This window comes from Lontra canadensis, unplaced genomic scaffold (assembly GCF_010015895.1).
Source record: "Lontra canadensis isolate GAN:19392208 unplaced genomic scaffold, GSC_riverotter_1.0 scaffold15, whole genome shotgun sequence".
Classification (NCBI taxonomy): domain Eukaryota; kingdom Metazoa; phylum Chordata; class Mammalia; order Carnivora; family Mustelidae; genus Lontra; species Lontra canadensis.
In genome coordinates, this window is record NW_022631009.1 from 25063659 (window position 1) to 25076482 (window position 12824).

Consider the following 12824-nt stretch of genomic DNA (forward strand, 5'->3'; position numbering starts at 1 on the left):
AGAACAGCGCAATGATCTTAAACTAGTTTCACATCTTCACACAGAGTAATGTGGGTTTTCTTTCACTCTTTTCACCTTATGAAGTTATTCCCTGAGAGACGACAGGAGAGGCTGGCTTAAAATTGACCCCATCACTGGCCAGATCTCCACTAGGGCTCCGCTGGACCGGGAAGCTGAGAGTATGTATGTGGTGCACGTGGTGGCTACCGAAATAGGTGAGGAAAATAAGTAACAAATGATGAGGGGCTACATCGACAGACATGGGAGGGAAGGTGAGGTGGGTGGGAAACTCCACTGGGTCCAATTGTCAGAATATCTTCCAATGGAAGGATGATAAAAGTACCAAAGTGGAGGGAAGTGCTCAGACCTTCCTGGTTTGGTGCAAGGTGGGATCCATGGCACCTCTGGCAGAGGTGCACCTGCAGGCTGGCTAGGCGGCAGGGGTGTAGCTGCTCACTGTTGTTTCCTGTGGGGGGGGGGGGCTACAGCTTCAGGGAAGGTTCCTGCACCCCTGCTGAACTACCTCCCCTTCCTCCAAAGTGGTTGTGGGTTTTCCCTGAGAGCAGGGCACTGCCCTGCTGACCTAGACCATGACTTGCTCCTTCAGCCTTAAATTGCAGGGGCCCGGGTCTGACCCATTCTGAAACAGAAATGTTTTATGCCATGTTCTCAACTTCCGTATGTGCCGGAATCACTTGGGAGCTTGTTCAATCAGATACGAGGAGATCATCTCTGGAGAGTCTGATTCACTAGGCTTGGGTAGCCCTGGGTATCTCTGTTTTGCTGAAATTGGGTGAGCTTTTGAAAGGAAAGATTATTCCATAGACAAGCCAAGGATGTTTGAATCATCCTGTATAATCTTTGCATCCCATTTAATCCAGTTGTGGTGATATATATTCCCCTTTGACTTTGAATGTGGCATTTCAGGGAACTTGAAAAATTAAAATAAACATACACCCATAGGAATAGTATGCCTCCCAGTGATAAGGCTGGTGATTAAGACATAAGGGTTCTTTGCACTTAAATGGAATTTTCCAACTTAGCATAGAAATTCTGTTGATTTTATGCTGGTTGAAGCCTCTAATTAAATAGCAAATATATTTGCCTGGTTTACCAAAAAATGAGAATGGAACAAATTAGGACTAAATAAATACAGTTTTAGACCAAAAAAATAAACTTCCAAATGTGAGGCTCAGGATTGGGGGGTGAAATGGGGAACATTCCAGTGGATGGGAATCATAAAAATGGTCCTGCCTGTGAAAGGATTAAGAAAAACAAAAGCGCCACAGTCAAGTTAAGCCAATGAGGGTAGAAATCCTGAAGTCTGTGCCAATCTGGAACAGTTGTGTGCAAGCAGCCACGCCTTGGTGAGGCGGGTGGGGGACTTGCTCTCTCCCTTGCTTGTTTCCAGAAAAGCACATTCCCCTCTCACATTGTATACACTGAACTCTTGATTTAAAAGCTCGCGATTAATCAGTAGGAAGCTTCTGGCTGAGCCTTTATGCCACGCATTCCACTACAACATACTGGGGATCAACACTTCACTTTGGATGTGTCCTAGGGACCGCTCACATTTTAGAAGTTCCATGAATCAAAACCAGGATCCAAAGCCCTGTTTCCCTTTGTTGGCTCTGAAACGATGCTGATAGATGAAATGACTTCAAGAGCACAGTGGCTTTTCCTCCTTTGGTTAAGTGTGGTCAGGGCTAGGGAAGATAGTTGAAAAGCAAAGCAAGAGGATGAGGTTCATTGGAATTAAAGCAAGATGGAGTCAGAAACTGTGGAACTGGTCTCTGTGACTGATGTCAGGGAGAGTGAGAAGAGTCTGTGTTTACACTGCACTGGCAGCCCTGGTTTTAAGCACTTAGTGTAATAGCTTAATCCTCATACAAAACTACGGGTAGGTGTTATTCTTGACCATATTTTATGGATGAGGAAATCAAGGCACTGAGAAGTTCAGTAACTTGCTCACGATCACACAGCTACCAACTGTTAAGGCTACAAAGTTTTAATCTTTCACCGCTATATCATAGTAAATAACATTTGTGCAGCCCTTCATTATTTTCAACAAACAGTAATGTGGGGTCCTAACAAAGTCACATATTATATAGCTGAAAAAATGATGTGTAGAAAACTTAACAAACATGCGTAGATCAGTGTTGAGGAGAAATTGTGGGCTCTAGAGTCATACTTCCTGGGGTGGAGACCTCTCTACTGCTGTGTGATCTTGGGCAAGTCACACAACTTCTTTGAACCTCAGTCTTGTCTTCAGTAAATGCACATTGGAGTTGTTTTGAAGTAATGTATACCCAAAGCAAGCTATACATTCAATGCAATCCTGATCAAAATACCACTAGTATTTTTTCACAGAGCTAGAACAAACAATCTTAAAATTTGTATGGAACCACAAAAGACTCCAAATAGCTAGAGCAATCCTGAAAAAGAACAAAACTGGAGGCATTGTGATTCTGTATTTCAAGCTGTATTACAAAACTCTAGTCATCAAGACAGTATGGTACTGGCACAAAAACAGATACATAGATCAATGGAACAGAATAGAGAACCCTGAAATGGACCCTCAACTCTATTATCAACTAATTTTGACAAAGCAGGAAAGAATATCCAATGGAAAGAAGACAGTCTTTTAAAGAAATGGTCCTGGGAAAACTGGACAGCCACATGCAGAAAAATGAAGCTGGACCACTTTCTTACACCATACAGAAAGATAAATTCAAGATGGATGAAAGATTTAAATGTGAGACAGGAAACCATCAAAATCCTAAAGGGGAACATAGGCAACAACCTCTTTGACTTTCACTGAAGCAACTTCTTACTAGACACATCTCTGGAGGCAAGGGAAAGAAAAGCAAAAATGAATTATCAGGACTTCATCAAGATAAAAAGCTTCTGCACAGTGAAGGAAACATCAACAAAACTAAAAGGCAACCTATAGAATGGGTGAAGGTACTTGCAAATGACATACTGTATAAAGGGCTAGTATCCAGAATCTGTAACGAACTCATCAAAATCAATTACAATTGCACTACTAGGTATTTAACCAAAGGATTCACAAGTGCTGATTCTAAGGGACACACGCACCCCAAAAATAAATAATCCAGTTAAGAAATGGGGAGAAGACATGAATAGACGTTCTCCAAAAGAAGACACACAAATGACTAACAGACACATGAAAAGACATTCAATATCACTCATCATCAGGAAAATACAAATCAAAACTACAATGAGATATCACCTCACACCTGTCAGAATGGCTAAGATGAACAACTCAGAAAAGAACAGGTATTGGTGAAGATGCTGGGAAAGGGGAAACTTTTTGTACTGTTGGTGAGAATGCAAACTGGTGTAGCCACTCTGGAAAACAATATGGAGGTTCCTCAAAAAGTTAAAAATAGACCCAGTAATTACACTACTAAGTATTTATCCAAAAGATATAGAAATGCTGATTCAAAGGGACACATGCTCCCTAATGCTTATAGTAGCATTGTCAACAATAGTGAAATTATGGAAAGAGTCCAGATGTCCATCAACAGATGAACGGATAAAGAAGATGTGGTATATATATATACGATGGAATATCACGCAGCCATCAAAAAGAATGAAATCTTGCCATTTGTAACAACATGGTTGGAACTAGAGGGTATTATGCTAAGCAAAATAAGTTAGTCAAAGACATATGTCATGATTTTCCTCATATGTAGAATTTAAGAAACAAAACAGATGAACATAGGGGAAGGGAAGGAAAAACAAAGTAAGTTTAAAACAGAGAGGGAGGCAAACCATAAGACACTCTTAACTATAGGAAACAAACAGGGTTGTTGGAGGGAAGGTGGGGGTCAGATGGGCTAAATGGGTGTTGGGCATTAAAGAGGGCACTCGCTGGGATGAGCACTGGGTGTTATATGTAACTGATATATCACTAAATTCTACTCCTGAAACCAATATTACACTATCTGTTAACTAACTTGAATTTAAATAAAAAATAAAAAAATATTAGCACATAAGTCTTAGTTATTATTCTTATCATTGAGACTTTTAAAGCAGGAAATGAAACCAGGTCTGATTCTGAAAGCTTGTTATCTTTCTACTACCTCAGTAAACCCAACTGTTTGAACTGTGTGTGTATGTTTTTAAGAAAAGGAAGTATTTTTTTCCCCTTAAGAGGAAAATGAGAGACCTGATACCATGTTTCAATCTCACTTCCTTAGGTGGCTCCTACCTGAGCTCCATAGCCAGTTTCCACCTGACCCTCTCCGATGTGAATGACAACCCCCCTCGGCTAGCCAAGGACAACGCAGGCTTGTTTCTGTGCCATCCCCTCCAAACAATCGGAAGTGTCATTTTCGAGGCCACCGATGATGACCAGCAGTCATTTCTGGGTCCACAGTTTACATTTTCCCTTGACAGTGAATTTTTACGAAACAACTGGGTAGTTTCCAAAATCAATGGTGAGTTGTCAAAAGTACAATGAACAAAACACTGATCTATGATTAAAATTAGTTTTTCTTTGCCTTGGTGTGCTTGCAGCCACTCAACACAGAGCTTTCTCCCAGGCTACAGGCAGGAAGTTCATGCTCTGAAAACTTGTAGAGAAGAGCTCATCAGAGGGAAGAAAACCCTGGGCTTTGGAGGGAGAAAGATTAGCACACCCCATCCCCCATAGTGTACGTTGGACAATTGGATGACTGGATCATTTGAAAAGCATTTGCAAAATTTCCAATGGCAGCTGGGAAAACAGCTTCATTGAAATATAATTGTCATCAATAAACAGCCCATATTGACAGCATACAATTTTATAAAAATTGATAAATGTTGCTATCATTGAAGCCATCAGCATAATAAGGATAAGAACACTTTCACCGCCCTCCAAGACTTTTCATGCTCCAGTTGTAAATCCCATTTTCTACCCCACCCTGCCCATCCTCCATCCCCCATCCCCAGGTAACCACTAATCTACTATCTGTCACTATTAGATTAGTTTGCATTTTCAAGAATTTTATTTAAATACTGCAATACAGTATGTACTCTTTTTTTGTCTGGCTATTTTTATCCAGCATCAAGTAAAGCTGCTATAAGCAGTTGTGAACAAGAATATTATAAGAGCATACCCTTTCATTTTTCTTGGTTGAATCCCTAGCATTGGAATGGTTGGGCCATATGGTAGCTGCTTGGTTAAATTTTTAAGAAAATGGCAAATTGTTTTCTAGTTTGTAACATTCTCCATTCCCATGGGTGCATGAGAAGTCTAGTTGCTCAATGTTCTCCCCAACACTTGAGATGTGTAGTCTTTTTTATTTTAGGCATTCTAGTGGGAGTGCAGTAGCATTTCTTATGGTTTTAATTTATGTTTCCCTAAAGACTAACGGTGTGGAGCATCTTTCCATGGGCTTATTTGCCGTCCATGTATTTTCCCTGGTGAAGTGTCTGGTCAAATTTTGTTCCCATTTGAAAAATTTGGCTGCTCAGTTTCCATTGTTGACTCCAAGCATTCTATCTATAGTCGAGGTACAAATTCTTTGTCCAATAATATGTTAACAGATACTTCCTTACAGGATATGGCTTGCATTTTCATTTTGTAAGAATGTCTTTTGAAGAACAAATTTAAAAATTTTTATGGTGTCTGAGTTTTTTATTTTTAAATTTTATGTAATTTGTGACTTTTTTGGTGTAATATTTAAGAAATTTTTGCCTAACCCAAGGTTACTAAAATTTTCTAATTTTTTCCTCTAAAGGTTTTACAATGTCAGCTTTTACATTTAGGCCCATGGTTCATTTCAAGTTAATTTTTAAAAAATAGATTTAGGGGTGAGGGGACACAGAGGGAGAGAGAAAGAGAAAATCTCAAGCAGACTCCCCACTGAGCTTAGAGCCCACCATGGGGCTGGATCTCAGGACCCTGAGATCATGATCTGAGCTGAAATCAAGACTCAGATGTTTAACTGCTGAGCCAGCCAGGCATCACTCAAGTTAATTCTTGTATGGGGTATACAGTTAAGGTCAACTTTCATTGTATTTAATAGGACTACTTAATTGTTCTGACACTATTTATTGAAAATATCCTTTTCACATTGAATTGTTTGGCAGCTTTGTCAAAGATCAAATGATCGCACATATATGGATCCATTTCTGGACTATCCTGTTTCACTGATCTCTTTGCCTATCTTTATACTAATACTACACTGTTTTGATAACTGTTATACTAGAATAAAACTTGAAATCAGGTAGTGTAATTTTTTCCCACAGTTTGATAACTGTTATACTAGAATAAAACTTGAAATCAGGTAGTGTTCTTTTTCAATATTTTTTTCGTCTATTCTAGGTCTTTTGCATTCCATATAAATTTTAGAATTTATCTTATCAATTTCTACCAAAAAACCTTATGGAGATTGTGACTTGGGATCATGTGAATCTGTAGCTGAATTTGGGGGAGAAATGGCATCTTAACAAAACTGAATCTTCTAACCCATGAACATGATATCTATAACTCCATTTATTTAGGTCTTAATTTCTCTGAGCAAAGTATTTTAATTTTCAGTGTATAGTTCTTGCATAATTTCTGCTAAGCATCTCATATTTTTTACGCTATCCTAAATGGTATCTAAGATTTTAATTTTTAAGCAATTCTAAGATATGGGAATATAATTGATGATTTTTGTGTATTGATCTTATATCCTATGATACTGATGACCTCACTTTGTAGTGCTCTCCCTTTTTTTAGGACTCTATAGATTTTCTAGGTGGGCAATCCTGTAGTCTGTGAATAGTAACATTTTAATTTCCTTTCCAAACTGGAGACATTTTATTTCTTTACCTTGTTTTATTACTGGCTAAAACTATCAGCAGATTGTTGAATGAAAGTAGTGAAAGTAGAAATAACCTGGCTTGTAACTGATATGGGAAGAAAGCATTCAGTCTTTGACCATTTAGAATGATGTTTACTGTAGCTTTTTTGTTCATGCCCTTTATTAGATTGAAGAATTTATCTTCTATTGCTAACTTGCAGAGAGGGTTTTCTTTTTCTTTTTTAAACTGGGAATCGATGCTAAAATTTTCACATACCTCTTCTGCATCGATTGAGAGGATTATGTGGTTGATTTTTTGGGGGGGGGTCTTTTGATTGGTGAATTATATCAATGAACTTTTGGTTCTTAAACCAATCCCTTCCTCGTATAATGCTTAGTTGGTGGTGAAATATTAGCATTTTTATATATTGTTAGATTTGATTTACTAAAATTTTAAGGATTTCTCTATCTGTATTCTTGAGGAATATTGGTCTATATTTTTCTTTCCTTGTAATGTCTTCATATGGTCTTGGTATCAGAGTAATGTTGCCCTCATAGAATGACTTAGGAAGTATTCTACTTCTTTAATTATCTGAAAGAATTTGTATAAAATTGTTTTTTATTTCTCTCTTACGGTTCAGTAAAAAATTACCGTTAAATGCATCTGGACCTAGAGCCGTCTTTATAGGAAGTTTTAATTAAAAATTCAATTTCTTTAATAAATACAAAGCTATTTAAGTTATAGATCTCTTGTTGGTTGAACTTGTTAGTTTTTATCTTTTAAATTATTTGCCTATTTCATTTGATTTGACTAATTTATTGGCACAGTTATTTGCCATATTATTTTATTATTCTTTTAGTATCTACAGAATATGTAGTGATATCATCACATCATTCTGATATTGAAAAATTGTCTTTTTCCCAGATCAATCTGGCTAGAGGTTATTAATTTTATTGATATTCACAAAGAACAAGCTTTTGATTTCATATATTTTTCTCTATTTTTTGTTTTGTATTTCAGTGCTCAGCTCTTTATTATGTCCTTCATTCTTCTTATTTTGTATTTGATTTGTTGTTCTTGTTCCATTTTTATTAAGTGGAAGCTATGGCAATTAATTTGGAAATTTTTGCTTTGTTAACATGGAGATTTGGTGTAATAAATTTATCTCTTAGTGTCACGTTAGCTGTGTTCCACAAGGTTTGATGTATTGTGTTTTCATTTTCTTTCAGTTCAAAATTCTATCTTCCCTTTATATTTTTTCTGTGACCCCTGGGTCATTAAGAAGTGTATTATAGGGGCACCTGGGTGGCTGAGTGGGTTAAAGCCTCTGCCTTTGGCTCAGGTCATGATCTCAGGGTCCTGGGATTGAGCCCCACATTGGGCTCTCTGCTCAGCAGGGAGCCTGCTTCCTCCTCTCTCTCTGCCTGCCTCTCTGCCTACTTGTGATCTCTGTCAAATAAATAAATAAAATCTTACAAAAAAGAAAAAAAAGGAAGCATATTATACAGTTCCCAAATATATGGGGATTTCCCACATCTTTCTGATTATTGATTTCTAACTTAATTTCATAGTGACCAGAGAACATTTGACTGAAACACTTTTAAATTTATTGGGACTTTTGTCTCTCATACTTTAAAGATATTTTTTCTACTGTGTTTTGGATTGCATTGTTCTTCTTTTCCCCTTAAATGTATTGTATCTTTTTTTCCTTTTAGGATTTTCTTTTCCACTAGTTTTAAGCAATTTGATTATTATGTGCTTTAGTGTAGTTTTGTTTGTTTTTCTTTTTCCTGGGATTTACTAATCTTCTTCGATCTGAGAATTTAGAGTTTTCATCAAATTTGGAAAAACAATTAGCAATTATTTCTCCAAATTTTTTTTCTCTAATTCAGTGTTTAACTCAGTTTAAGTTTACAAAACATCACTATATGGAATAATGATAACCAGCTATATTCAGTAGTATTCATTCTATAGAGAAATCATGATCAGATCACAGGATGCTTTGGCATCCTGTTTGACATTAGGGAAGGTACACATAGAGTGGTCATTCTTTGGGTAGTTTAACTCAAACTTGTATCGAATCATTTCCTGGTCAACCTTACTATGTATGCAAAGATGAGCTTTATTCCTGTTAATAGATGGTTCCAAGGTTGTGTTTTCATGTCATTCATTTTTTCCCCCTATTCTGACAGGTACACATGCCAAACTTTCCACCAAGCACACAAACTTTGAGGAGAGAGTTTACAACATCCCAATTCGCATCAAGGATGGTGGTCGGCCACCCTTGGAAAGAGTAGTCTCTTTACCAGGTAGGTACTTTCCCAAGAATTGAGAGAATTCTTATCTTTGATAAGGAATTCTGTAACTGTTTACTTGAAAATGTGTTTCACCGAATACTATTCTGCTTTTCAGTTACTTTCTGCAAGTGTGTGGATGGAAGCTGTTTCCTGCCAGCAGGTCACCACTCTGGGATGCCCACTGTGGGCATGGCAGTTGGTATACTCCTGACTACATTTTTGGTTATTGGTGAGTATAATTTCTCAGATTCAAGGATTCATGCTCTGGGCCTTTGAAACCCTTACTTCAGGATCTCTCTTCAGGGCCTGTCTGGTGGCTGCTCAGTGGCAATCTGTGCAAAGCCAGGAATAGAGATCACTAGCAAACTATCAGACTTTCCCAGTTGAGAGCTGCTGCCTTTGTACAACACTTTACTTATCACTGACTTTTTGGTTACTTTGGGAGATATAACACAAGAGGCTTTAAAGCATAAATTGTTATATTTTGGGTCTAATTACCAAGGTTTTGTGATGAAGGAGAAAGAAATGCAGTATCGGTGCCCCTGATATGTGCCAGGCCCTATGCTCAATATGGGGGATACAGTGATGGGCAAGACATACCAGATCCTACATTAGGGAAGGTACACATAGAGTGTGTAGTCGCAGTCTAGTCTGCCATTGTTGGACTAGGTGGAATCAGCCTTCCAGTGGAGATGCTCACATACCTGAAATGTTACAGAATTTCCCTTTGCATATTTTCATGACTGTAGACTCTGATTCTTTATTACTCCAGAACAATTCTAGCTTATCACAGGCCTTACTCTGCCTTGGCCCCCTGGCCAGACTAGGCATTAGATTCCCCATTTCTAGCCATCTTCTTTTTTTGTGAGGAGTTCAGGGCTTACTGTGGTAATCATCCTCTTTCAGCTGTTGTCCTCACCGTAAGTTAAATATTAGGGATAGATCCTTCATCATGTCGGATCCACTTGACTGAAGGGGTTTATACCAGTTCACATCCTTTCTCTTTTAAAAGGAGGGCTGGGATTCTTCTAAGAATTCTTCATTTTTTTCCCTGGCATCTGGTCTTTTCAGCCATGACCCAATCTGTCACATTGGACTCCGATTCACCGGTCTAAAGGAGATCTCATTTCCTTATACCATTCCATCCAAATTCCCCATTATTGTGACAGGGAAAGAGCGATGTGACATAGCCACAACCCATCCTCACATGTGCATGGGGATCATCTTTCCTTCCTGATCACAGGCTGGTATATACCTTTCATACTAATTGAGCTGGACTTTTGAGTTACAACTCATTTACCAAGCTCCCTTCTGGCTTCTATGCCTTTTCTTCCTCTGTCTACCCTCCCATCTTAAAAGGATTTTTGAGTTTATGCACCAAATAATTTTCTCCCATGACAGTTTAATCCCATAATTTTGCCACACATTAAAAATTGAATGAGTCTGGGGATATCTAAAAATAGAAGTAATAGGATCTTACAGTTTCATACCTTACTTTTTCCAGATAGGGTTGGGATAAGTGGAAGATTCTTTAAAAATTTTTTTTAAAGATTTTATTTATTCATTTGAGAGAGACAGAAGAAGAGCACAAATGGGGAGAGGGGCAGAAGTAGACTCCCTGCTGGGTGGGAAGCACAACATGGGACTTGATCCCAAGACCTGGAGGTCATGACCTCAGCCAAAGACAGATGCTTAACTGACTGAGCCACCCAGGCAGCCCTCAGTGCAAGATTCTTCATTAGTCTCTGAGCATCCAGTCTCTTCTGCCATGATCCCTCCTGTAAATTTACTGCCAGGTTAATTTCCTTAAAACAACTCCCCTTTTCCATATTGGTTTCCATATTGGTTCCATAAAACATCTCCCTTTCCATATTTTCTGTTGAAAAAACCAGTATTTTCCATATTGGTTCCATAAACTCTGGTTTATAATACAGAGTTAGTGCTAAAATGCACAACGTAATTTTGTAGGAGTTCAGAGATAAGAAAAACCAGAAAGTTTAGGGAGTCTACTAGAACTGGAGCATGAGGAAGGCCCCAAAGATAACATGGTATCTGGTGTGGACACACCTAAGCTTTAGGTAGGTGAACAGGTCAGAGAACAGCTTTCTGGTTGTTCTGTTGGACTCTTTCCTCTAGAGAAGAGGAAGGACGGAATAGACTTTATTGAATATGTCAAAAGGTCAGGAACTCTATCAGATGCTTACACACTTTGTCTTCAGTATGCATTAGGTCCTATATTCCTTGGTAAAGACCCAGTAAGAGCCAACAGCTTAGATATGATTTGGGAGTTGATACATACTTACTTACAATAAGACAAATGATAAACTTATGAATCCAAGAAAGCCAATGCCTAGAATGCCTTTTTCACCAGGACGACAAAACTTTGTTGAACCACAAAAAGAAATGAAGTCATATGAGTCATTTTTTCCTACAAGAGTACTACTTTATAAATGAATGTGATAGGACATTTTAAGATTCCATCTCTTTGACCCTGTGTTTTCTCTTTTAGGTATAATTTTAGCAGTTGTGTTTATCCGAATAAAGAAGAATGGAGGCAAAGATAATGTCGAAAGTGCTCAGGCATCTGAAGCCCAACCTCTGAAAAACTGAATTTAAAAAGGAATGCTTGAGTTTATATATTGAGTGCTATTTCAGTAACACAACCATTTAATCCTGTAATTTTACTTTTTTTATGCAACATATGCATTACAATTTTTTACAGATATACCCTCTTGTTCTTTAATATTTTATTACTCTTTGATATTCTGTGTGCTATAGACGTTAGAGACATTTCCCATTTTCCCATGACACTTTCCCCTCTGCAAAAGCTTTAGCTATTTATCCAAAACAAAAAAATGTATGTGTTTTTTCCCTTTAGGGGGAGATGGACTGATGAAATACTCTGTTCATTTTCTCCTTATCAAGATTTATCAGTCATCCACCACAGAACTTCCTGGATTCCATTTATACTTTCCTAATTTCGTCCTGTGTCTCCTTCCTCATGTCTCTTGGTATTGCACTAATTTTAAAACATTTGTTGGAGAAAAGAACAAAGTGAAGTTGTAGGAAAAAAATAAAATGGGAACTTTGCCCTTTGATGTGAATAGAAACTCTTTGTGTTATTAGCCTTCTTTAGCTCACTGTGACTTGTATCACTCTTCATTTGAGGTTCTCCCACTTGGAAATGGCAAAAACCTACCACAGGCCAAACAGGCCCACTTTCACAAATTTTGGTGCAGAAACCAACCCCTGATCAGATTTACTTATTACCTACCAAGCTTATATTCTGCACATGTTTTCCTTACGTGTATGTTAATAAAGATTGGTTGCTGTATATTTAACAGAAGAAGTAGTGACAAAAATCAAGAATAAATGTTGACTGTGGTTTTGTTTCTTGGGCTCTTTGGCTCTGCTTTCCTGCTTCTTTGCATTTGTTGAGGGAGGATCTGGTTAATAACAATGGTTACTTAATCTTGATCAGAATCGCCTCCCATATAGAGCTGGTCTGTAAGGAGGCATCTACAATAAAATAAAAATTCACTGCTTTCAGGACCATTCAGGTTGAATAAGAGAACCTTAGGCATTTGGAAGGATATTTAGGTCTGGAACCATTGTCTGGCTCATGCTTTGATCCTTGAAAACATTCAACATTACAAAACCATTCAGAATTTTCAAGAATTTTCTGAAAAAGAACTTGTATCTGAAAAGGTGCTCTTATAATGGCAG

General features: G+C 37.9%; 1 protein-coding gene across 4 annotated transcripts in view; it reads left to right on the forward strand.

Moving 5' to 3' along the window:
- The window catches only part of CDH17 (cadherin 17), a 74079-nt gene extending 61591 nt beyond the window's left edge, over window positions 1-12488 (forward strand). For all 4 annotated transcript variants that reach the window (XM_032858705.1, XM_032858701.1, XM_032858702.1 and 1 more), the window contains exons 14-18: window positions 85-215; window positions 4227-4466; window positions 8994-9110; window positions 9214-9327; window positions 11608-12488. In XM_032858705.1, the coding sequence (XP_032714596.1) occupies window positions 85-215; window positions 4227-4466; window positions 8994-9110; window positions 9214-9327; window positions 11608-11708 (703 nt within the window). In that variant the 3' untranslated portion in view covers window positions 11709-12488. The remainder of the gene's footprint in view (window positions 1-84; window positions 216-4226; window positions 4467-8993; window positions 9111-9213; window positions 9328-11607) is intronic.
- Window positions 12489-12824: the final 336 nt, after the last annotated feature.